This window comes from Leptidea sinapis, chromosome 38, assembly GCF_905404315.1.
Source record: "Leptidea sinapis chromosome 38, ilLepSina1.1, whole genome shotgun sequence".
NCBI lineage: Eukaryota > Metazoa > Arthropoda > Insecta > Lepidoptera > Pieridae > Leptidea > Leptidea sinapis.
The window spans coordinates 3,333,293-3,359,839 of NC_066302.1; the positions used below are offsets into that span (position 1 = coordinate 3,333,293).

Consider the following 26,547-nt stretch of genomic DNA (forward strand, 5'->3'; position numbering starts at 1 on the left):
AGTGCAAAGTAGCCTAGTAAAGCTAGTTACTGGGAGAGACTTATCACCCTATGTCTCAAAGCAAAACGCGCTCTGAATTCTGGGTTTTCCAATAATCCTGCGGTGCTACATTATAATGGACAGAGCATTTCACTTGCCATTAGGTAAACATTTTACTCGTCTTACTGCTTCTCTGACTGACAGACTGCATTTCGATGCAGGCAATAAGTAGACAGTAATACTATTATTCCATCCTATAGTTTTTAAAGTTATATCCAAATGTTTTGAGTTTTCTTTAGTGTTAATTCCGCGAATAATTGTCGCCTCTACACGAGGCTTCCTCAGGACATGTTGACTCGCCAAAACCTGGCACGAGACGCTTTGAGTATCGTGCCAGATATAATATTGGCGGAATAATACTAAAGTATACTCAAGACATTTGGATAATTATGGATTTCCACAAAGTAACACCTACTTCAATTTTTTTTTAAAGTTTTAAAGTAAAGACCCAACAAACGTTGTGCTGCACATAAATAATATAATCATCAGCATTGAAAATTATTTCTTAAAATATGCTCCTCGTTGGTAGAATGAAATTGTTTCACAGCAGAACTGTCAAACCGTGCGTCAATAAATTCTCTCATAAAAATTTCTCCATACAATACAAATATTGGACATAAATATAATTATGGGTCCCAAATCGAAATAAAAACAATCCTATCTCTCAAGTTGGACTTAACTCAATCACTCCATGAAATAATCTCCATTAAAATCCGTTCATTAGTTTAGGAGTTCACTGGAAACAAACATCAGGACACTGGATTTATATACATGGAAAGATTAACCTCATGAACACTATTCACTAATTCAAATTGTAAGCAGATATATTTGATGAATATTGCATAATATATAGATGAACATTTTTTTTGTTATTTGGTTGATTTCTCGTCTCCAAATTGGTGGTAAATGTAAAGAAAAGAGAACTTTTCACATTCATATGTGTCATTTCCTTGACCTACACCGATAGTGATTTTTATTTGATTTATGTAGCTCACTTATGGTGTTTTTGAATACAGTAGGAAATAAAAATACACGTTCACACCGACTTTTCAATTTATTTAAGAAAATTCACAATTATATCTTGATTGGATCTTATCCACAATGGCATATGCACAGCGAACTCTTAACCAAACTTAACTATTTAATTGCGTATAAATATTTACATGAACATATTAACTCAAGCTCCCATCTCGACATTTTAAATCGCACAGTTGCTATAATTTGCATATTATTAGGAAATTAACTTGAGATGTCGCTGTTTCAAATCTAAACAATTTGTTATTTTTTAAAGTGATAACCCTCACTTCTGGGATTAATTACACAAATTTAATTTGAAAACAAAATTTACTAAAGATGCGGGATTGTTTGATTATTATACTTAGATTCTCATGGGTAAGCCTGTATGAGAACTTGTATTGGCAAAATATCCATAATACAATAACTGTGTAAGAATATGTCACAGTCACATAAAAATTTTAACTTTATTAAATCTAAAATTTTAACTTTAACAAATCTCTCAAATGTTTAATTGAAATTATCTAAAAACAATTTATAATAGTTCTTTGGAACAATTTCAGAACGTGTTAAAGCATTGTTGATGTTTTTAGATGCCATCAAAATATCCATTTGATATAAATGACAGTGGTGGTACTACCCGTAAATTATAAAAATATGTAAAATAAATTATTTTGTGTTCAAAGTCATATTGAATATTTGTACATTTTATTTACAATATTTAAGTCAGTTTACTAAACCTAATACAAAAATAATTTGCAACCAATTCGTTGATGATTAGAGTTTAAGTAAAGCTTTTGATTTCTATACAATCGAAAATTCAATAAGCTAATTGATATAAACATTTAGTTACACAAACACTGAAAAACTGAAAACAAAATTTTATGAACGATGCGGGACTCGAACCCACGACCTCTCGCGTTCCGTGCGAGCGCTCTTTCCAACTCCGTTCATAAAATCTTATTTGCATTGTCTAACACTCAAGTTGTGGCTTCATCTACAGGATCTACTTTACAGTTGAAAATCTGCTCAGCCCCAGTATTTGCATATTAGGAAATTGACTTGAGATGTCGCTCTTGCAAACAATTTGTTATGTTTTAAAGTGATAACCCTCACTTCTGGGATTAATTACACAAATAAAACTGAAAACAACATTTTATGACAACGTGAGAGTTGAACAAAGCATACAAGATTTTATGAACGATACGTCACTCGAACGGTTGGCTCAGTTGGAAAGTGCCCTCGCACGGAACGCGAGGGGTCGCGGGTTCGAGTCCCGCATCGTTCATAAGATTTAGTTTTCAGTTTTATTTATAACATAATACTTTTTAGTTATTAGTTTTATAAAAAAAATAAGAAATTGTAAACAATTAGTATTAAAAGGCAAACAAAATATGAAACTGATATACTTTGTCGCCTTTTACGTCTACAGAAATATCTGTCCGATGTAAAAGGAATGTACGTGTGAGCTTCAGTTTGTGCCCCACTTCCAACATTTGTAGCCTGCTTAAAAAGTAGTTTTGTATATAATATCTTCTACGCAGACTTATTAATATAGTATAAAACAATATTTAATTGCTCGAGCAAATATAATAAGTATTCCTTAACAGCAACATTTAAAGAGCGTAGGGCAAAAAAAATTTTTAATCCTTTATCATTAACTGCTTATTATTTTTAATAGCTATAATCTCTGGTAGTTAAACTTAAGACACAGCGTTATTTTAATTTTATTTATTTATCCTTAAGTCTGTTGTTTTGCAAATTCAAAAATATAAGTTAAATTCTCTAATTTTGCAATTTTTATTTTCACATATTCAAATGCATTTCTACAGGTTCAAACTAAAATAAATTTGAAAGGAATACGTATTTTAAAACCCGGATCTATCACCGTTAAACATATACCCCCTTATTCATAATGGTCCGCTAACTTAAAACAGCTGCTAAAGAGTGTTATTTCTCATTCTGACTTAGATCAATAGAAGAAGACAGAGTGAGAATTAGCAATGCTTTAAGTTAGCAGACTATTATGAATACGGGGGTTAAACTTTATGAATTATGTAGTACTATATTATACCCTGCTCAAGAAATTTCGAAGCATCAAAATTTACTTGTACTTTATTTGTACAGTATACGTATATCGTTTTAAAGTTTATCATAAACATAGATATAGAGATGTATAGACATATCATAACATTTCCTTCACACATCAACAAAATACAAAGTAGAAAGGAAATTTTACTGTCAATACTGAACAGCCTAGCTATAAAGCACTGCGCCTTTTAAGACCCCATTAATATAATATACGAGTATATACATCATATTCATCTCAAGCTTTTAAATATTTACTTAGATCATTTATACATCTAGATGAACTGTGACAGCTATGAAAATATCGAAAAAAATTACGGTTGACTGTTAACCTCTAGTATTTTCTTTGATTAACGCGAGTGTTACACATTTAAATAAAATACTTTTAAAGGATTAAAACAAGATGGTCAGCATAACATAGGCGGTGGGCTCTAAGCTGAAATAAAAATGTAACTTTTACGCAAACATCTAATGTAAAACTGTTACAATTACACGTGTTTTAATCCTTTAAAAGTGTTTAAGTTAACCTCTATTTTGGGCTATACACACACATTAACACAAAGTGACATACAAATCGCGAGTGTAAGACGTAGCTTGTCACGTACACAAAAGTAATAAACCGGGCCGGTTTTCATCGGTTGTCTAGCAGCAAGAGGCTTTGTCTAGATGTGTAAATTATCTGAGTATATTTACTTTGTTTTATTATAATATTCTATTTAATATGAAAATATTTGAAGAAATTAGTTACAGAATGAAAAAATATTAACACAGAACTCTACCATTTTAGAATAGCTATACTATATTTGTAGTAGAAAGTAAAATGTTTTTAAATTTGTTATTGTAATTAATTGTCATACAAATACATAATTTTATTGAAATTATATATTTTTGGAATTGAAAATTATAAATTGTGGCAACAGCATCGCCTTTCAATTGAATGTTTTCATGAAATTACAACAAATTACATATTATCTAGGGGAGAATATTCATAATTAATAATTCTAGAACGAATAAATAATAATTATTTTTCGTTCAAAATGAAACAGGTTATCATTATCTATCATATTACATTGAATTTATTTTAAAATGTCTCTAGACTAGTTTTTAACCATGGGAATTATAATATTTACATTCTATAGTTATAATTATTGGTATAAATTGATAAATTTTATCATACGTTATCAAATTATTAAGAAAGGCTGTACATTTTCATAACTAACAATAATACATACATTTTATGCTAAAGCTCAATAAGTTATGAAATCAATATAATATATTAATAACATTGTTTGCAATAAAAAACTAACATAAGAGTGTACTCTAGATGATATTATTTACAAAGATATTTTAATGTATTAACTAACTCCATATAATTTTATTATAATATTTACTGGACAACTGCTAAGATTTTAGGGTAAAGAATACTTTAATCTAGAAATAAACAAAAAAATATTAGGGTTAAAAATAATAGGTTAAAAATTACAATGCAGGACAGCCGTTGACTTTGGAAGTATTGACTAGTGGTGTAAAATAATTCAGCAAAACTAATAGGTTCACCTGAAACAAAATAAATCCATTATATAATGTCTTGTCTGCCTAATTAGAATAAATAAATATCGTATAATATAATGCTAAGGTTATTTTTCACGTATTGATTTTTTCGTTCTACAACTTGGTTTTCTCCAGTTCCTATTGCACATATTCTTTTGAGAATGAGCAATATATTTCCATACCATTTTCTACAGCGTCCTATTATCAAAAGGCATTAATTTTGGATTGCGTCTCGGATTTCCAGTTTTCCTTAATTCTAAGAAGTTTCCCTATTTAATTGAAAAGCTCACCTCAGCAACATCTCTTTTTTTATGACAAACAAAGCTGCCCTATTGCTGGCAGAATAACGATGGATAAAGCTGTATACACACTGGAACCTGTAACAACAGAAAAATTTAACAATAACAATAAGTTGAAACTGACGTTGTACAATAACTTCTTATTTTTATTTATTATGATATTAAAAATTTAAAATAGTGATAACGTTTTATGAATTTAACACAAAGATATTAAATTGAATGCCAATAATTTAATTATGTTAATTTGTATAACTTTTTTGATATGTAGTTATAATATTTAAAGTTTTTGGAAACTTTTCGGTGGTGAAATCGTTAGTTTTAAATTCTCTTTATATTATTGTAATACTGTTTATTTCCTCTACATAAATAAATAAATAAAATAAAACGTATGAAAATGTAGTTTTTTTTTGTGATTTAATACTGAGATTCTTGCTATTTCTCCTGGAATCGGTTTATAATTTTGCTGCAGGAATAGGTAATTTGCGTTATTATAACATAGCTTCTAAAGAAGCTTACTAATTCTAAGAAATAAACATTTTAACTGTAGTCTCTCAATATATTCTTGATAATGCTATGTAGGTTCATAGGCACATTAGCGAATTTTCTAGAAACTTTTTATGCTTACGAATAGTATTCGGTTAATTGAAGATAGTAAATCCTTTTTAGAGCGATGGGTATGCTTATTGTAAGAATTGTTAAGATGTTTGTGTGGTAAAGGTGACCTTGACATAAATGACTTTCTTAATGATACCACATTTTGGAAATGGAACGATCGCCCTCAGGCTATGTAATAATAAGTGCTATTATACGATAGTTTACTAAAGAAAAGTAGAAGCCCGCTGAATTTCTTGGGCCTGTTCTTCCAGGTGTAAGGCATATATTTTCGAATGGGTAGTAGTAGTAGTTTTTGACGTTCAATAAGTATTTTTAAGTCATTATTATATTTTCATTTCAAATAATCTTATTCAAAATAAATGAATTTGAATAACTTTACTATTAGAATTTATCCTCTCATAATAATTTAGTGTTAACGTTATAACGGACGCCACTTCGTTATTACGTTTTCATTCGTAGACAAAGAAATTGCTTATTCTATCAGCGACTTTGCTTTTTGTTGTTGCTAGTGTTAGCGACCATTTTTCTGTCATCACTATAATGAACAGCTCAATTTTATTAAGCTAGCTAAAACTAGACATATAACAGAAGATACTTTACCATGAGTGTCAGAAAACGAAATTTGTAATTTAACAAAATAGATAAACGTTAAAAATACATGTCCTAGTCAAGAACGTTGTGTAGAAGAAGCGAGTACGAAGATGCGTTCGGTATTCGTCTTAGATCGAGTGTAATTGACGTGCGGTACGAGTGCGGATGAGAGCGGGAGCCGTGCGAGCGCCGAGCAGGCAGTCAGGGAAGAACTATCGAGCTAGGCGGTTGTGTCATACGCGCATGCCGGGAACACCACGTTCTTATTAATTGCTGTGCTTATGAAGTGTGATTAAATAACGTGTTTGTTAGAGTATGTTTTAACTTGCTGTCTTTAAATGCCTGCAACAATTGACAACCACGAATATCCTGACCAGGTGACCGGCTTTGCGCCGTCATTTATATAGAGATTCTAATATCAGTCAAGCCCGGGTTCGGACCTTGCCTTAGTCAGGATTATTATCTACTGGGTCAGAAGGCTGGCAGCGTTTTTATGTTCCTAATTTCTTTGATTCATCATCATTTCAGCCGGAACACGTCCACTGCTCGACAAAAGCCTCCCCCAAAGATCGCCATGACAATTAGTCCTGCGCTATCCTCATCCAAGGTGTGCCGGCGATCTTGACCAGATCGTCGGTCCATCTTAGGGGGCCTACCAACACTACGTCTTCCGGTATCTGATCGCCATTCGAGGACTTTACTGCTCCTACGGCTATAGGCTATGTGCCCTGCCCACTGCCACTTCAGTTTGTCTAGCTATGTCGGTGTCTTCAGTCTCCTACGGATTTCCTCATTTCTGATTCGATCTCGCTGTGAAACTCTGAGCATTGCCCTCTGAGCGACAATGAGCTTCCTCATAAGGCCCATATAACGACCACGTCTGCGTTTCGTATGACATCACTGGCAACACACATTGGTTAAAAACCTTCGCCTTCAGACACTAAGGTATTTTGAACGAGAACATTTACGACTTTGATTATCATTTGAATATAATTATATCATCTGTCCTATTAAAAGAACGAAGAGAGTCACTTATTTAGATTTAAACTCTAAATTGTATGTAGGGGATAAAAACCAAAGTTGTTACAATACATATTTAAAGCGTGAAAGTCTCAGTTGACAATAATATTTAAAAGGATTATACTAACAAATCAGAATCCTGAATGTATTCATGGCAATTGACAACACAATCGAGCGCTCCGAGAGCTGGTGTTCAATTTAAATCGTACTTTCGCCGTAATCCCCTGGACTATAAACTATTGAACTGAATGCGCTGCCGTTCCAAGTATACACCCGGTTTATTTGAACAGATTGCGTTTGCGTATTTACAATATCTTACTGAGTGGAGAACAAAAGGAATATTTTTCGATTTTCTGTTGGCATGATACTCGTATTTAAAATACGATATCGCGATATTGCGCCCTGTGAAATTAGAATGGAAAAAATACCGTTAAAATACATTTTAAGGCACCAATTTAGTCAATGCTATTTTAGGGTATCAGTGGGAGGCTCCTCTGCACAAGGTGCGGGCTAGATTATGGGTACCACAACGGCGCCTATTTCTACCCTGAAGCAGAAATGTGAGCATTACTGTGTTTCGGTGTGAAGAGCGGCTAGTGAAATTACTGGGCAATCGAGATTTAACACTGTCTCAAGGAGACGAGCGCAATTATTGTAGTGCTGCTCAGAATTTTTGGATTTTTTTAGGAATCCTGATTGCCACTGCATTGTAATGGGCAGGGCGTATCAATTACCATGAGGTGAAAGTCCTGCTCGTCTCGTTATAAAAAGCGTGATTCTAGTATCAACTCCGATCCTCCGAAAATGTGCTATTTACGGTCGTAAAACTTCATAAAGAAAAGGAAATGCTTGAGTATTTATTTATAACCGTATACATATCTTATAAAATGCTGAAGAAGATTATATAAAAAAAATACGGGTTGCACTCCGGGAGTGCCGGCAGAAGTAAAAACTTGAACATTAACGTTGTGCATTTTTTAATATTTTGGTATGGTTAGGGAATAAATTCGCACGAATTTCTATATTTAATCTGACTAAAAGTACAAGCAAATGCTAGTAATTTTATGTGGATAAATATATTACTATACTATTATATGTGGTTAAATACAATATTCATTTATGGCACTATCGTACGCAAAAAAGGTAATTTATTTAACATTCAAAAGTTTATCTCTTAGTAAAATCAACTTTGATCCATAATTTCATCGACTCTTTCACAATCTTCATTATCAGCATCATCATCGCTGCTAATCCCTAAAACTGATACTGGTTTATGGTAGCTGAAGTAAGAAAAAAAAATAAAAATTTAAACAAAATAATAAGTAACAAAGAAATACAAGTATAACTATCGTCTTAAGGAGAGTCTTAGCTAATGAGAAAGCTTGAAAACCAAATAATTTAACTGTAAAATAATTTCACGGCTGAGATTCGATCCCTCGACCTCGCGGTGTTTCGGCTTCGCAATCACAATGATTCAACCACTGGTCCAATGACCGAATGATCATTAAGTTGAAATAGCTGAACTATAATTATTTAGAAGTATAAATCTTTCATCCATAATTTCAACCACTGTCTTAGGAATTTTAGATCAGGCCTCGTATCCTGACGCGAGTTTAATATTTTATATCCATACCAAGAAAAGTGCTCAACGCCGCTAAAGAAGTTTTAATTTAAAAAAAATAAATGGTGAAGCTACGTAAACATTGATTTAAAGTAGACATACCTAATGAGGTTTCGGCCAATTCTTGCCATTTTTAAATATATGAGGGCTTTAGCCCTTATAAAAACTTGCGTGCTAAATGGTGAATTTTGATCTGAGCGGTGCGAGGATGCGTTGAAATGCTTGCTGTGGAACGATATTATGAGTGTTTCCACTAGATTTGCGACGCGATGAGAGGTGCGACTAATCTGCGCGGTGCAGGGATGCACTGTTAATCAATTTACGTGCTTGCACCAGAGGTATAAGAGTTAGCTGGGTGGTGTGAGGTTGCGTAGCAGTGTGGTGAAATTTCAATGTATTCATCAGAGATGTGCACGTTAGCTGGTCCACGCGAGGATGCATAGCGATGCTGTAAGTATTTCCAACGGACACGTGCTAGTAATCTGAGCAGTGCTAGGATGCGTAATGAAATTATATTAAATTATTTAGTTTGTTTCGGAAAAGGGTATGTCCAGATTTTAACAAGCTTTGGAATGTAAAACCAAGACCTTATTAGCAACTAAATAATAAGAAAGCGTACATTGAACCGTTGTATTACTATTTGTTTAAGTTACATTGCTTTATTACGTCATTGTAAATGTTCATCAGTACCTACGAAACCATCGATGCATGTGTTAGCATCATGCTTATCCACTTTTGTATTATTTTAGACTATTCTACATTATCAAAAGATATTTTGTGCAAGAAACAAGGCACTTCAGCATTTGAATGTTTCGCTTTATGTTAATCTTGAAAAATGTAGCCACACCTTGAGAATGAAGAGATTACGTAACCAGCTGTGAATGCTGTCCATGATAAGGATTTAAGTATTTGTACAACATAAAATAATAGTTAAACTTCATAATCATTAGCCGGAAGACGTCCATTGCTGAACAGAGGCCTTCACCAAAAAATTCCACGACGAATGATCATACGCTGCCCTCATCCAACGTATTCCAGCGATCTTGACCATATCGTCGGTCCTTTTGTGGGGTTGCTTACCACCACCGCGTCTTCCGGTGCGTGGTTGCCATTCGAGGGCTTTACTCCCCCAACGGCGATCTGTCCGTCGAGCTATGTGCCTTGCCCACTGCCACTTCAGTTTCGCAACCATCTGCGCTATATTGGTGACTTTGGTTCACCTACGGATTCTCATTTCTGATTTAATCTCGCAGGGAAACTCCGAGCATAGCCATTTCCCTCTGAGCAACAATGAATTTCCCTATAAGGCCCATAGTTAGCGACCACGTTTGCGTTCCGTATGTATACACTGGCAAAACAGGCCATTGTCCAGCAGTGGACCTTTTCCGGCTGAAATGATGATGAAATGATTTTTTAACAAACTTGACCCATTTATTTCTTAAATAACGAAAACGAGTTTCATAAGTGACCCTCGGTAGAAATCTATATTGTTTTGTTTGTGTAAACGCCGAATGATTTTATATTTATTACATCAAGCATCCCGAAATTCAGTCTGAGCTCTACGTCTTCACGTCGACCCCTTAAGACATAATAATTTACGGGACAAAATGCCACGAACAAATTACATTTTCGATTTTCACTTCCTCTAGTTTCATAAATCATGCAAATTTTCCGAGAAATCCAAGTATTTGCTTCCTTGAGAAATTTTTGTGGTATTTTAACGAAGTTTTGTTACATTTTCTTACTCCTTTATTGCTTTACGAGTTCAAATATAGACATAATATAATTTTTTTGTTAAAGATTTATTCGTTTATTAACAACTATGTATATATATTAAATTTAAGTTGACTTAAAACTAAGTTATATTGCTACTATAAGTATAGCTTTTATGCGTCCTATCCAATAATTATTTCAAAATGGTGATAGTTTTTTTGCCTATATGACAGTTCAGGATAATTTTCAAAACGACTGGATAGTCTATGCAGAGAGTAAGAAGAAAAACTGTGAACATTAATTAAAAAAAAACCGGCTAAGTGCGATTTGAAATATCGCACGAAGGGTTCCGTACCATATGAATAACGCCAAAAAATCACGACTGTTGTATGAGAAACTCCCTGAGATATTATTTTCTTTCTATTTTAAATTAATTACTTATTTTTAAATTGAATATTGTATAACTAAATATTCTGTGAATATTTCCAGCGTCTATCCGTTGCCGTTTGCAATATCGAGCAAAAAGAGCAAAAAATTACATTTGGTGTATGGAAGTTCCCTTAAATATTTATTTTATTCTATTTTGTGTTATTTGTTGTTATAGAGACAACAGAAATACGTCATTTGTGAAAATTTCAACTGTCTAACTATCTGGTGACAGACGAGTGGCAATGAGTTTCTTGCTACTTTTTCTCATTAGCCCAACCCTTTACGAAGTACAGACATAAATACAGGCAGACGGGCAGCGGAGTCTTAGTAATAGCGTTCCGTTTTCACCCTTTGGGTACCGCTCTCTAAATGCATATAAAGATTTATGAGCGATTGGTGACTCAATATAAAATATGGTGCAGGTGTCAAAAGAGATATTCTAAGCCAGGGTGTCGGGTGTAGTTCTTAAACTTATGTATACATACATTGCAACTGACACAAAATTGGCATACTTATGGAGATATATACCCCACCCCTTCTTTCATCTAATATATAAAATTCTCGTGTCACGGTGTGCGGGACCGAACTCCTCCGAAACGGCTTGACCGATTCTCATGAAATTTTGAGTGCATATTGGGTAGGTCTGAGAATCGGACAACATTTTTTTTTCATCCCCCTAAATGTTAAGAGCAAAAACGAATTTTTTTTTAACTTTTTTGTCATTTTTTTAAAAAATTGTTTGATTATGAGTCAGCATTAAAAAATACATACAACTTCAAATTTTCACCTATCTACGATCAACAGTTACTTTTGTATCGCGATTTTAATATCGGCAATACAACATTTGCTGGGTCAGCTAGTTTCTTATAAATAATTAATATTGGCACAGAAAGTAATGCATTATAATCATTACAAAAGAAAAGATAATAATTTGATTTTGTTGATGGGTGAGACTTAAAATATTATTGTTAAATCTCAAAGTGCTACACTTACAACTTTTGGGATTTTCAAGAATACTGAGTGGCACTCCATCGTAGACATCATCAGGGCGTATCATTTACCATCAAGTCTCATCAATTTTTGAAGAGAAAACTTCTTTAGCGGATCATGATAAACTCGCGTCAGGACACATGACCTGATCGGGAATTCGTAAGATATTCGTTGAAATTATGGATGAAAGGAAATTTTTCTGAGAGATAAACTTATTAATCAAAAAAAATTGTAATAGATCTGAAGTGTTAATTTTTTTTATGTTATATAAATTGTCATTTGTGTGTACGATAGCGCAATAAATGAATATTGTATTTAACCAAATAAATGCTAGTACTTTTATACTGATAAATAAAGCAATTTGTTCGAAATTATTCCCTAACCATTCCAAAATATTCAAAAATGCACAATGTTAATATTCAATTTTTCACTTCTGCCGGCACTCCCCGAGTGCAACCCGTTTTGTTTTCATAAAAAAGGAATATTCCATCTTCTCCACAATCATTTCTCATCTTCTATTTGTCTCTGTGAAGCTGTGTATAAGGTATATATTATATGATAACTTTTATTTATAATAAAGTCCCAGCCACTGTTCAGGAATTATCTATAAATAAATTTATATGTTTTGTTAAAAAATGGCTCTGTCGTAAATCCTATTACTCCACAGCTGAATATCTAAGTGATCGGACAGCCTGGGACTAGATTATGATTATTTTATTGCAATAGCAATGACAGTACAATATTGTATATTTTTAATTAAAAGAGCGCAAAAAACGAATGTTGTGAGAATTCTTGCACCGCTTCTTCTCTCTCAGAGCGCTATTTGCTTCCGAAGCGGTAGTAGTATATAGTATATTAGAAATGACATCAAAAGAATTCTAATGCAATCAATTTTGAGAAAATAAATGCATTTTATGCCTTTTTATGTACATCTATTTTTGTAAATGTTTATGAAGTTGTCACAACGAAAACAACGAAAATTTTCAAAACAGAAAGAGTTAATACCTTTTGATCCGACGGCCGCCGCGAGTTGCATGTCGGCTGCAGTTGGCATCTCTGGTGTAGTACTTATAGGACCTGGCAAAACAAGGCTTATCTCAGTATTCGAATACTCTGTTTGTGACATTTACATTAACTTACGTCAAAACACTGTAGTTTGCCACTGTTACAAGATTATAATATTCATATTTTCCCATTCAGATAATAATTTAAAGTACCTACGGTACCTGGACGACCGAGGCTTGCTCGGATTTTTAAGAACGTACAAAACTTGAACAAAAAAAAACTAATAGTTTATCTGGATTGGAGCCGGGGTCTTCTGCTTTCTGGATCACCTAATGTCCCATCTGAGCTATTATAGTTTTGTATATAGTGGTGAATTGTAGCAGTTTCTCATTAAAACACAAACCCATAAAACCACAAATTGAAAACTTGGTAGATAGATTCCTCGCCCCCAAAACTACCTGTATACTAAATTTCAATAAAAACGTTGGAGCCATTTTCGAGATTCAGATTATATATATTTATATACAAGAATTGCTAGTTTAAAGTTATAAGATTAGTACAAAGTCAAATAAAATAATATAAAAGAAAAAGACAAATTTTAAGAACGCATACACAACATGCAAACAATTAAAGTGGAAATAGAAAGGTATGATAAGAGAAAAGATAGAGAAATGGGCAAGACTAATAACTGAATGACAACCACTATGAGATGGGAAGACGACATCAAGAAAATAATGGGGCAACTATGGACTCGTACAGCAAAAGACAGGACAGAATGGAAATCTTTGGAGAAGGCCTTTGTCGGAAGACAAGCTGTACCAAAGTAACGACCGTTTTCCGATATTTATTTTAAGGTACTTATTACTTTATTTCATTAGTAATATGTTAAATTAGTACAGCTATAAAGGCGTATTTTTTTTTAGTATAAAGCCCGGTAAAAGTTATTGCATGCCCAAATCATATCATCATATCAGTATGGTTTGCTATACGCTTTAAATATAAAACATAATTTAACATAAATCTTGAAGCGAAAAGTAAAAAACAAAAACATTACATAGTAAAATAACATTGCACAAACATTAACCAACATATTTTCCTTTCTCATTTAAAATTACCAACAATAGAGTTAGCGAAGCATAAAATTATTCAGGAGGTCCACAGCAGGAAACGTCTCCAAACAGTTAAGATAACTGAGCATACAAACTTGGTTGATAAAAAGCTTAAACGTTCCAACCGCAATTTATACACGAAATTGTTTTCATGCCCACCTAGAAAATATACATTTCCTTATTCTTTCCTAACGGCCCCTTTAATGAGCTATAAAGCTCTCAAATTGCCCGTTCCGAAACATCTTCAACGGTTGTCAACATTAACCGTGACTTTAAATTTTTATTCTCCAAAGCGTAATTGTCTTTGTTACAATTGTTCTGTTGTAAAATATTACTACGGCATTTACCCGTCGTCTTTTGATTTAGTATATATATTGATATATTGACACACATTTCACACAAATTATCTTGCCCCAAGTTAAGCATATATAGCCTGTGTTATGGGTTACAACAAGATAATGATATATTTAATACAATATATTTACTTAAACATACATAAATTCATATAAACATACATAAATACATTTAAACATCCATGACTCGGAAACAAACATCCATATTCATCATATAAATGCTTGCACCTACCGGGATTCGAACCCGGGACCTCTAGCTTAGTAGGTAGGATCGCTAACCACTCGGCTATACAGGTCGTCAGTATACACCTATAATTTGTAAAATTATAGTAGTTTATTTTATGTATATTATGGTTCAGCCTTGCAGTGTTTTACTGGATTGTATTATTTTAAAAATATGTATACGTTTAAACTTTTGTGTAATAAATATGTGTCTGAATTATTTATTTAGTGATTGACGTTGACGTTTGATTTTTATGTCAATAAAATATTTTTGACTTTGACTTTGAAAATAATTAATTTCTATTTTCAAAAGTCGATTTTATGGCTTCAACTCAAAACAGATTTACAGACTTATGGCATTATGCCTTTATACCATTTACTATTAAGGAGAAAACTATACGTATATATACGTTAGAGTAAAAAAATAACAATAGTTTCATTTTTAATTAATTACTTCACATATAAATTATTTCTTTTTTTAAATGGTAAATAAATTGTTAATCTTCTTAACTACCGGAAACTTTAAAAACATTTTGACACTCAACTTTTCACCATATAAAGGAGTAACTTTCACAGTTAAAGAATACATTAAATGTTTAATGTTTCTCATGTTTATAAAATAAGGTACTCAATAACATTTGATTTTACCCTCCTAATTAAATTTAGGATCCCCAAGGTCTCAACTAGGTCCATACATATTCATGTCAAAACACACAACACAATCTAATTTGTAAATTGATTTACCGACTTTGGGAGTATTTTGAGAATAGCAAATTTGAGAAAATGTAATTAGGTATTCGTATTAGGAATATGCCTTTCTGAATGAAAGTTTTCTTATTAGTAAGTAATACCAGAATGTGAGGTTTATTCGGTTGGAATAATATTTCGTATAAGTTACGGGATGGTAATTTCTCTGGCACATACCTGGATAATAAATGGCCTCTTTCCGCACTGCATATTTCGCTTGCGGTATCCTCAGAGTGCATATGAACTCGGCTGGCGACGGAAGATCAGCGTCGAGGAGCGTTACCATGGCAACCGCAGAGTACCTTCCGTTCACTAGCTTTAAGTGATGTACTACTCCGTCTAAATGCCTGTTAAAGATTTTAAAGATATTCAAATTCAATTTTATAATTAAGGATCCCTAAAATATTAATTATTTATCCAGTGCTCTGTGAACGGCTGGTTTGGTAGAGACGTCACTTCATTGTGTGTCTTCACCGCTTTTTATCATGGGGAGTGTTCCGAAGAGCTGTTTCACCTGATTCCTGCCGCAAAATTCCACATTTGGATCACACGCCACAAGTTAGGATATCATCCCAACCATCTGGATGTGTGGCGGTCCTCCACAGAGCGGTTTTCAAGGAGCTTTCTTCCACGTACTACAAAGCTGTGGAATGAGCTTCCTTGTGCGGTGTTACACCTTCCTTAAAGGCCGGCAATGCTCCTGTGATTCCTATGGTGTTGCGAGAATTGCTGAATATGGGCGGCGGTGATCACTTAAGACCAGGTGACCCGTACGCTCGTTTGTCCCACGTTTCCATAAAAAAAATATAGCTTTTATGTCGTAATCAGGTACTGGGAGAATGATATGATAATAACCTCTTCGTGCCCACATTAACTTAAATATTTTATACGGACTGGTTCAATCTACATTTATGAATAAAATTGTAGTGTTGTGTTGGTGTTTTGTGTATTAACACAACAATGTACTGAGTCAGTTCCTTTTAGCAGGGAATCACGTGCCACACAGTTCTTTTGAAGTTTTTTTATTCTTTCATCATTTATGTTACTCATTTAATTTAGTTTATTAAAATTGTAAATTGAAGGTGTGTGTTTTTTGTTGCTAATAAAGCGTTCTCTATTCTGCTCTAGTGTCGCTTTTTAATAAATTAAAAAGTAAATAAGTAAGCTGCTTATAATATTAAGTTTTATTTTATTGAGGGCTTGGCACCGACTTAAAAGCTATAAATATATAGCACATACAAATAATAGTATTTTATTAATATTAAAGGTAAAGGTGTATTAAATTAAATTTTTAGTGATTTAATACTTTTCAGTTTTTGAAGTCGGTTTTTTTAAAGGTATTTTTTTTTTACTTTTTTGTGTCAGTTAATAATTATAATATATAATCGACCTGAATGAAAACTCCTAAAAAGCCGTAGGTACAAGAAAAATAATTATATCATCGAGGTAAACAAAAAATTTCATAAAATGAAAACTACTAGGCCATACTGTGTAAAATGTTATTTATGTAAAATTTATGGGACCAAATGGCATCTATTCTGCGCCGAACTAAAGAAAAATTACGTAAATCGGATCATAAATCTCAGAATAATCGGTGTACATACATAAAAAAAATACCGATTGAATTGATAACCTCCTCCTTTTTGAAGTCGGTTAAAAATACTATGTATTTTTCATGAATTTACACAATAATACCATTTATAGATTTCTGAAGAACTCCGTAAGCGCTGAATGAATTTTGACGGGATGGATATCTCCTCATTACTTAGAGACAATGTCTAGATGGGTTATGTTAAATATAGTTAGTTACTTACGTATACCTTCAGATATTGAATTTCGTTGCGCATAAAAATATGAACCCTCTGAAATTCCGTAAATATCCGATTCAGTATAAAGATAGCCACGAAAGCGCGGGCAACATTGCAAACGTCCGCTAGGGATATCATAAAATAAAAAAAATATTAAGTCTCATTTGCCCAGTAATTTCACTGCGTTGTAATGGGCAAGGCGTATCAAATACCATCAACTGAACCCTGCTCGTCTCGTCCCTTAATTTCATAAACAAAATTGTAAATCTAACACTAAAACTGCTACATAAAATCCTCAATTGCTTCACAATATTAAAATCCAGTGAAATTGAGATAAGATTTTTGATATACGAGCTTAATCACGATTATTTTAGTAGCGATACTTGACTACAATTTGATAGCTCAATGTGCGCTACCGTTGATAACAATTTTAATAATATATTCTTAAAAGGCTGGCAAAGAAAGTTTGGCATCAGACCAGGTGACAAAAGCTCTTAAGTTAAATCAACAACGCTTTGCCAAAACGCCACTTAAAACTGCACTTAACCTATTTTCAATAAATTAGATTTATCACGACTTGGTCCAAAACTCCAAACAATTTCATAGGGCGGTAAGTCAGCATAACTAACCTAACAAGAACTCTATCCAAATTCAAATATTTTTATTCGAAATAGGATGTGACATGGCTTATTGAAAGTCAAAAACTACCATCAATTCCAAAACGAATGCCCCAGACCTGAGAAGAATATATAGACTATAGAGATTAGAAATTTTGTAACAATCTGCCAACATTTCTGTCATGGTTTATGCATAAATCATCCCTCTTATTGATACTTTATCCCTGAAGATATATCCCTTTACCATGACAGGATTTATTCGCGGACCGTAGCCAAATAGTTATGATCCATATTTCTGTGGATCAAGCTACCTTATAAAATTTATTGATAAACAATTTTGATTGTATGTTAATCTTTTTATGTTATAAAACTCTCGTATCTGTTTTTCTGAATGGTTCGTGCAATTTTGGTGAATGTTTTTGTGCTCATGGATCACCTGAGTAGATTTTAGATGACTACCTTCTAGTCCAATGGGTATAGAGAACCTGACTACTATACTGGGTTTGGTGGCAGTCGAAAACATCAACTTAAATTAAAATATTTTTATTCAAAATACGATGTGACATCACTTATTGAAAGTCAAAAACTACCATCCATTCCAAAACGAATGCCCCAGACCTGAGAAGAATATGTTTTCAACATAATATTTTTTTTGTATTTATTTTTTTATTTAAGAAAAGCACACAACTACAACTTACAAAGTACATAAAGAAATAACATATAAGTCTAATAAAATTGTAGTCAGATACGCTATCCACATCTTACTATGTAAAACTTTGAGGTATTCAATGTTAGGTACATAGAAAAAGTATTTATGCAATATTAATTTAAACTAAAGAGAAATAAACAATGTTCTTAATTAGGCTAGTTGGAGAAAATTAAATTTGTAAAAATCAAACAATTAATAAACACAAAAAAGAAAACAAAGGAAATAATTATCTACACAAATGTACACTTAATTATGACTATATTTACAAAGATATTAACCTTAAGTACTTATTGATGTTTAGTAGGTATTTAAAAGTACGTATGTACAAAAAATTATCCGATATTTTTTTAATTTGGCACTTGAAGTGGCTCTCGGATAAATGGAAAATGTTGTACAATTAAACTTGTTATTTAATAGCTTGAGGGCGGTCGCTCCATTCCCAATCTGTGGAATCATTAAGAAAGTCATTCATGTTATAGTAAGCTTTACCACACAAACGTTTTTAACAATTCATTTGAATATCGTAATACTTTTGTTTTGAACATTTTCTGGGATCTCGTTGTAAAAGCATATACATCGCCCTATATACGACTTAATAACTCGACTTAGCCGAGTAGTAGGCATTATAAGTTTATGTCTGTTCCTAGTGTTAACATTATGGTTATGACAGTTTCTAGCAGTTAGCAATTACTTCATTCATCCGTGTTTTGTTTGTCCGTCTGTCAAAAAATCTTTGACAAAGGTACGTTCGTTTGTCATCAAACTAAATCTGTTAACTGGGTAACATGAGATAGTAATATACTGTTAATATACCATTCATATAGATATAGCATTTTTACAGTATACTAGCTTACCCAGCAAACATTGTATTGCCATATAAAATAATAAAAAAAATTAATAAATAAAATTTTTGGGGTCTGAAAAATAGATGTTGGCAGATTCTCAAACCTAGCCGATATATACACAAATTTTCAAACTAATTGGTTCAGCCATTGCGGAGGAGTTTGGCAACAAACACCGAGACACGAGAATTTTATATAATAAGATAATAAATATGTATTACGAGAATCACAACCACCCACAAAAAAAGAACCTATACTATAATACAATCGTAACTGTAGTATTATAAATGCAAATGTGGGTTTGTTTTGTTTGCTATGATTTCACGCCCTAACGACTCAAACGATCATTATAATTCTTTTTCACATACGTTGTCTTGTGTTGATGAAAAGACATCAGATACTTTTTATGCTGAAGTTTTTTCAAATTCCTAACGGAGCGTAGTTCAAACATTTACGCCGGGTTCACATACAATGAATTACAGCGAATTAAAACTATTGCAGGAAAGATAACCATATCTAGGTCATAGGATCCTTGAAAAATTAATTTGGGATTATTTGTGAAATCCAGGATACACGTTGTGCAAAATCCTTTCTAATATAATATTTAATGTTATTACGCAGATATAAATCGGATCGCTCATCTCTCTATCTGGCTGTTTGCCTGTCAGGGTAATATTTATATCAGTTGCTTTCTTATTTTTGATTTTTTTTATGGAATAGGAGGACAAACGAGCGTACGGGTCACCAAGTGTTAAGTGATCACCGCCGCCCACATCCTCTTGCAATACCAGAGGAATCACAAGAGCGTTGCCGGCCTTTAAGGAAGGTGTACGCGCTTTTTTTGAAAGTACCCATGTCGTATCGTCCCGGAAACACTGCACACGGAAGCTCATTCCACAGCATTGTAGTACGAGGAAGAAAGTTCCTTGAAAACCGTACTGTGGAGGACCGCCACACATCCAGGTGGTGGGGATAATATACGAACTTGTGGCGTGTCGTGCGAAGGTGGAATTCGGCGGCAGGAATCAGGTGAAACAGCTCTTCGGAACACTACCCATGATAAATGCGGTAGAAGACACACAATGAAGCAACGTCTCTACGCAACGCCAAGTGATCCAGCCTTTCGCAGACCACTGGGTCAAATGGATCGAGCTGATACTGGGGTGCGCCAGAACAGAGATGACAGCAATACTCCATGTGTAGCCGGATCTGCGCTTTGTAGAGCACTAGAATGTGGGCCGGCTTAAAGTATTGCCGTGCTCTATTGATGACGCCCAGCTTCTTCGAAGCCAATTTGGCTTTGCCCTCCAGATGGCCACGAAATTGGCAATCGCTCGAGATTTCGAGACCCAGTATTCCGATACTAGACGAGGCTTTAAGAGAAGTGTTGTCGAAGAGCGGTGATACGACAAATGGGTTTTTTTTAGTGGTAAACGCGCAAACTTGAGTCTTCTGGGGGTTAAATTGGACAAGATTCAATTTGCCCCATTCCGCGACCTTCTCGAAAGAGGACTCAATAGAAGACACAAGTTTCTCCCGGCACTGGTCAACGATTTCCCGAGAGAGACCTGCATGGCCCGTGTATACGGCATCACCTGTGCTGTCGTTTGTATAGCAATGTATGTTGGAGGTGTCCAACATATCATTGATATGCAGAAGAAACAGCGTAGGAGATAGCACACAGCCTTGGGGCACTCCAGCATTCACGGGCTTCGGGTTCGAGCAATATCCGTCGACAACGACCTGTATGCTGCGCCTAGTGAGGAAGCTGGAGGTCCACTTGAATAAGCTCTCGGGAAGCCCAAATGATGGAAGTTTTGAGAGGAGCGCCATACACGATCAAAGGCCTTCGCTATATCCAGGCTAACTACCAGGCCTTCCCCCTTACTATCAATAGCCGCCGCCCACCTATGTGTTAGGTATACCAGAAGATCTCCTGCCGACCGACCATGGCAAAAGCCGTACTGTCGGTCGTTGATCAACTGGTTACCTTCTAGATAACGTTTTGGTAAACAATTTGTTATTTTTTAAAGTGATAACCCTCACTTCTGGGATTAATTACATAAACAAAATTTATGAACGATGCGGGACTCGAACCCGCGACCTCTCGCGTTCAAGTGCGAGCGCTCTTTCAAGTGAGATAACCGTTTGAGGGACGTATCGTTGACAAATCTTGTATTTCTTGTACTTTTTGGTAGTTTCATATCTTTTACACATAACTTGACATTTGTTTTGAGTACCTGAAGGAGTTCGATACGCTTTCAACATAGACAAAGTCTCAAGCAACGGCAATTTATATTAGCATGTCGGTGACGCAGTCACCAATGATAACCGAACATGCTTAACCCACCGAATGAAGCCATATATGAAATATAATCGCTAAAAATTTCAATCCAAATTGTTAGGAATATTACTGTGATCTACGTTTATGAGCAAACAATAGACAACATAATTTTATCATCTACATAGAGATTAACCCCCTTATTCATAATGCTCCGCTAACTTTAAACAGCCGCTAAGGAGTGTTTTTTCTAATTCTGACTTAGGTTAATAGAAGAAGACAGAGTGAGAATTAGCAATGCTTTAAATTAGCAGACTATTATGAATAAGGGGGTAAAAATGTTGTAACAATCTGCCATATTTCTGTGATGGTATAGGCATAAATCATCTCCCTTATTGATGCTTTATCCCTGAAGATATTCCTTTACCGTGACACGATTTATTCGCGGACCGTTGCCAAATAGTTATGATCCATATTTCTGTAGATCAAGCTGCCTCATAAAATTGATTGATAAACAATTTTGATTCTATGTTAATCTTTTTATGTTATAAAATTCAAGTATTTGTTTTTCTGCATGGTTTGGGCAATGTTTTTGTGCTCATGGATCACCTGAGTAGATTTTAGATGACCACCTTTTAGCCCAGTGGCTAAAGGTAGTATCTGAAGTGACCCTGCCAACTACATTAGATTTGATAGCAGTTGAAAACGTCTATATTCTATTGAGATTGCATGTGTATTTTCCCAGTTTTTAGTACTTATGTATATTTTACTAATTATAATTTCGCTGTCTTGCACTCATACTTACAAACTGAGCCTCAAATGGGGTTAGATATTATAATAAAAAAAACCCCTTAAAATATCTAAATAACTCCATCTAAATAGAGATCACTTGGACACAAATAGGAATCAATAACTAAATAGTTAGTAGATGTTGTACCGCAAAAGGACGTAAGAACAATCCTTTCCACATCCCGAGCAAGTATAAAGCGCTGTTCTCTTAAAGGAGCAAGGATATAGGAGGTCAAGAGAACCCAAAAGAGTTTCTAAAAGACCTCTCTCCTAGAAAATCTACTTCAAGGAATCGATGCCTGGGAGAGATGCCGTAAGAACGTAGTTTGGTTGGGCAAGGGGCTTAATAAATCCATAAGAGTTGCAGTGTTCGAAAAAACCTATGTCTTCTTGGCCCACAATGAAAAAAAATATTATAACGGCGGTAGGATTCTACAGGAGGCGCTGATGTTGTAATTAATTTTTTGTTTATCTTTTCGGTATAGCAATAATATCTTATACATAAATGATAAATTCTTACTGATATTTAAGAATCACTCATTCAATCACATAAAAATCTGAGTGGGTGTCTATTGTGTAGACAGATACTAAGAAATGTAAGTTATACTTAATATCTGAGATTGTGTAACAATGTGTAAGGCTGGACTTCGCAAACGATTTGCCGGTCAAACGTCCAAGGACCAAGCGAAAGGTCACCTTTTGAACTTATCAAAGAAGGGGACAATTCGTGTGTGTCTTGTATTATGAGGGTACTTCTAATCTTTTTAAACGTATACAATCCACACGCAAATTGTTACCCGCGACTTTCACTTTTTAAATTTCCTCAACGTGGCGATGTGCCCATTGAAAAGTATTTTATTAACATTCATGGGTCTTAATGATTTAGGCACTTACGCAATCCACATTTTTTAAATAGCTTCAGTCTAGATCTATCAGTAATCTGCCTACGTTCTGTCAAAATTAGCCCAGCCATTTTGGAGATTAAACTTAACAAATGTACAGGTAACAAATTAAAAATTAAGCATTCTGGTGTGTTTAGAGTTACTGTTCAAAATATTTATATTGCATGTTCACTTCTGTATATCAACATTCTTTATATGTTTATACTAAATATTTATTTAAAATACACGGATTGTTGAATTCTTCATTTACTTGTCCACTGACACTACGCTTTTATTCATATGCACCGTCGCACTTCTTGTACTCAGTGTGGTAGTTTCTTTTAGTTTCTCATTCATTCATTCTATCTTCTTTACATAGGGACAAAATATAAAATTATCACTTTATTTATATTCCGAGGCATCATAGACTGTAGGATCAGCTATATCCATTTTCTCATTTAGTGTGTCCGATCTTCTGTTCAACAAATTCTTGACGTTACGCATTATAAAAGTGATTAAATATTAAAAACTAGCTGACCCGACAGACGTTGCTCTGAATATAATAAATAAAATAATGTTTTTTAAGAATTGAAACGTCACCATCCCAATGGATAACCGAAGTAAATAAAGTTCTCGCACGTGGCGGTAATCGTCACTCACAAAGATGGAAGGATGCACTCATTGTCTAAAGTATCCATCGACATAGAAGATGGATTCTAATGGTCCATAAATTTAATTTGTGACAAAACTTAAGATTTATCAATGTACATAAAAATATTCTGATAGATAGTTAACACCCGTAGTTAATCTGCCAACTATTAGTTAAAATTAAGATTATTTTTTAACTCCTGAGAGGTAAAAAGATATATTATAGATTCTAATTAGTTATTTATTTTAAACTATACTTTAAATTTGATTTCTGAACGACGGGGGACACATCAAAAGAAGAACAAACTTTTTGATTGTATTTATTTTTTTCCGTGAATTTTCATATTTATTCGAACCTTCCATGGACTTCCACAAATAATTCAAGACCAAAATTAGCCAAATCGGTCCAGCCGTTCTCGAGTTTTAGCGAGACTAAGGAACAGCAATTCTTTTTTTGTATATATATAAGATTACAGTCATTGTTATACTAGTACCCTATGTAAGTTATGTTTAGGCTATATACAAAAGCTGAAACGTAAATAAAATAAAAATATTCACGTGAACTTGTTTGTAAATTAAATAACTCATTCATTTAGAGCCTGTATACTAAATTATAACATTCCAATTTATACCAAATATTTGTTTTCCATACGAATAAACATCGAACTCGAACATACATGAGATTATTAATTGAATGTTCAAAAATTTTAAACCATTGCTATAGAACTGCGTTTCATTCATATTACGCATTTTAGAATATTACACAATTTAAAATATTCTCACGTTATAAGAACTTTTTACTTATCTTTATATTGTGTTAGTTAATAAGTTAATTAGTCCAAACTAAAAAGAGAATCGGCAAAGTGGGCAAACATACTCAACAATAATGGAACCTTTATCAGTGAAAAGTTTATTTTAAGTACCTAATTTCGTTCTATGGAAGCACCGCTGTAATTCCTGGGGTTCAAGAGATATCCGAGAATTACAAAAAGTACCTTATTTTTCTGTGTTTTACTAATCGAAGTATACACAGAGTATGATTTTTAATGATTTGAATGTGTTTGGCATAGAAGTTAGTAATATTGTGTCTATTCTGAGCGCCAGGATACAATCACGCCATACCAGAGCTAAACAATATTATACCATTAGCTGACCCAGAAAACGTTGTATTGCCGATATTAAAATCGCGATGCAAAAGTAACTGTTGACTCATAATCAAACAAATCTGAAAAAAATGTCAAAAAAATTAAAAAAAAATGTGTGTGGTAACCACCCTTAACAATTAGGGGGATGAAAAACAGATGTCCGATTCTCAGACCTACCCAATATGCACTCAAAACTTCATGAGAATCGGTCAAGCCGTTTCGAAGGAGTTTAACTACAAACACCGCGACATGAGAATTTTATATATTAGATATTAGTTAAAAGAAATGTGAAAAATGTGAAAATTATGATTGTATGTGTCTAACTGGATATCATACACTCCGTACATGTGCACACCTCATATCAATATTATGACATTAATCTTGGGCTAGATATCAGAATGGATTCGAACCACCTGCTGCAAACCTTAACAATGTAATTCTTGATGATGATATATATATATATATATATCATCATCAAGAATTACATTATAGAAATATATATATATATATATATATATAGAATTATATATATACATATATTATAGAATTATATATATATATACTGTATTTTTTTTAGCATTTTCTTTTATTATTTAAAGAAAAACTCCCGTGCCTTTAGACCTAAATGACGGCCGTAATTTGAGTACGGACTTATTAGCTTCGTATTTCCACAGAGGGCGTTAGTGTTTAGATAGATTGACCAACAACTTTGGACAAAAATGTATGAAACATTTTTGTCCTTTCTTTTTACGAACCCGCGACCTCTTGGGTTCCGTCCGAGCGCTCTTACCAACTGAGCCAACCGTTGGAGTTACAGAGCACATTTAATTAAAACACTTTTGAAGGATTAAAACAAAAATTAAACGTGTTTTACATTAGATTTTTGCGAAAAAATTACTTTTTTTATTTTAGTTAACCCGACGTTTCAAGACCTTTCCAGATCTCGTTTTCACTGACACGGACTGCAGGTGAAATGAGTCAAAGATAGTATTTGTTTTAGTTGTCATTATGAAGTTATTATTTATTTATTGCCTCGGAGTTAGTATTTGCTGTCTAAGTGTCAAATCTAATGTAAACTCATCGTTACAATAACACTCGTTTTAATCCTTTCAAAGTGTTTTATTTAAATCTTGGCATATCGTGTTCAAGTCTCAGGTTGTGGCTGCATCTACAGGGACTACTTTATAGCTGAAAACTTGCTTTACCCTAATAATTGCATATTAGGACATCGACTTGAGGTGTCGAAAATAAATACAAATTAAAACTGTAATGTATCCTTGTGCAACTTATCTCCAAAGATGATCTCTTGCAATATGTTGCAAGCTGTACGCACTTACATGTCCAGTAATTAATACGAGACCAGTAAATTGTTCTTTGTTCTTGCAATTAGGACCATAAAGCATACCTTATGAAGGAATTTC

At 33.7% G+C, this 26,547-nt stretch overlaps 1 protein-coding gene across 1 annotated transcript in view; it reads right to left on the reverse strand.

Annotated features, from left to right (window-relative positions):
• Positions 1-1,074: 1,074 nt before the first annotated feature.
• LOC126975984 (uncharacterized) overlaps positions 1,075-26,547 on the reverse strand; it is a 101,821-nt gene continuing 76,348 nt past the window's right edge. The window contains exons 4-7 of the mRNA XM_050824120.1: positions 15,584-15,753; positions 12,976-13,047; positions 4,983-5,069; positions 1,075-4,698 (exon numbers count right to left, since the gene is read on the reverse strand). Coding sequence (XP_050680077.1) covers positions 5,002-5,069; positions 12,976-13,047; positions 15,584-15,753 — 310 coding nt within the window. The 3' untranslated portion in view covers positions 1,075-4,698; positions 4,983-5,001. The remainder of the gene's footprint in view (positions 4,699-4,982; positions 5,070-12,975; positions 13,048-15,583; positions 15,754-26,547) is intronic.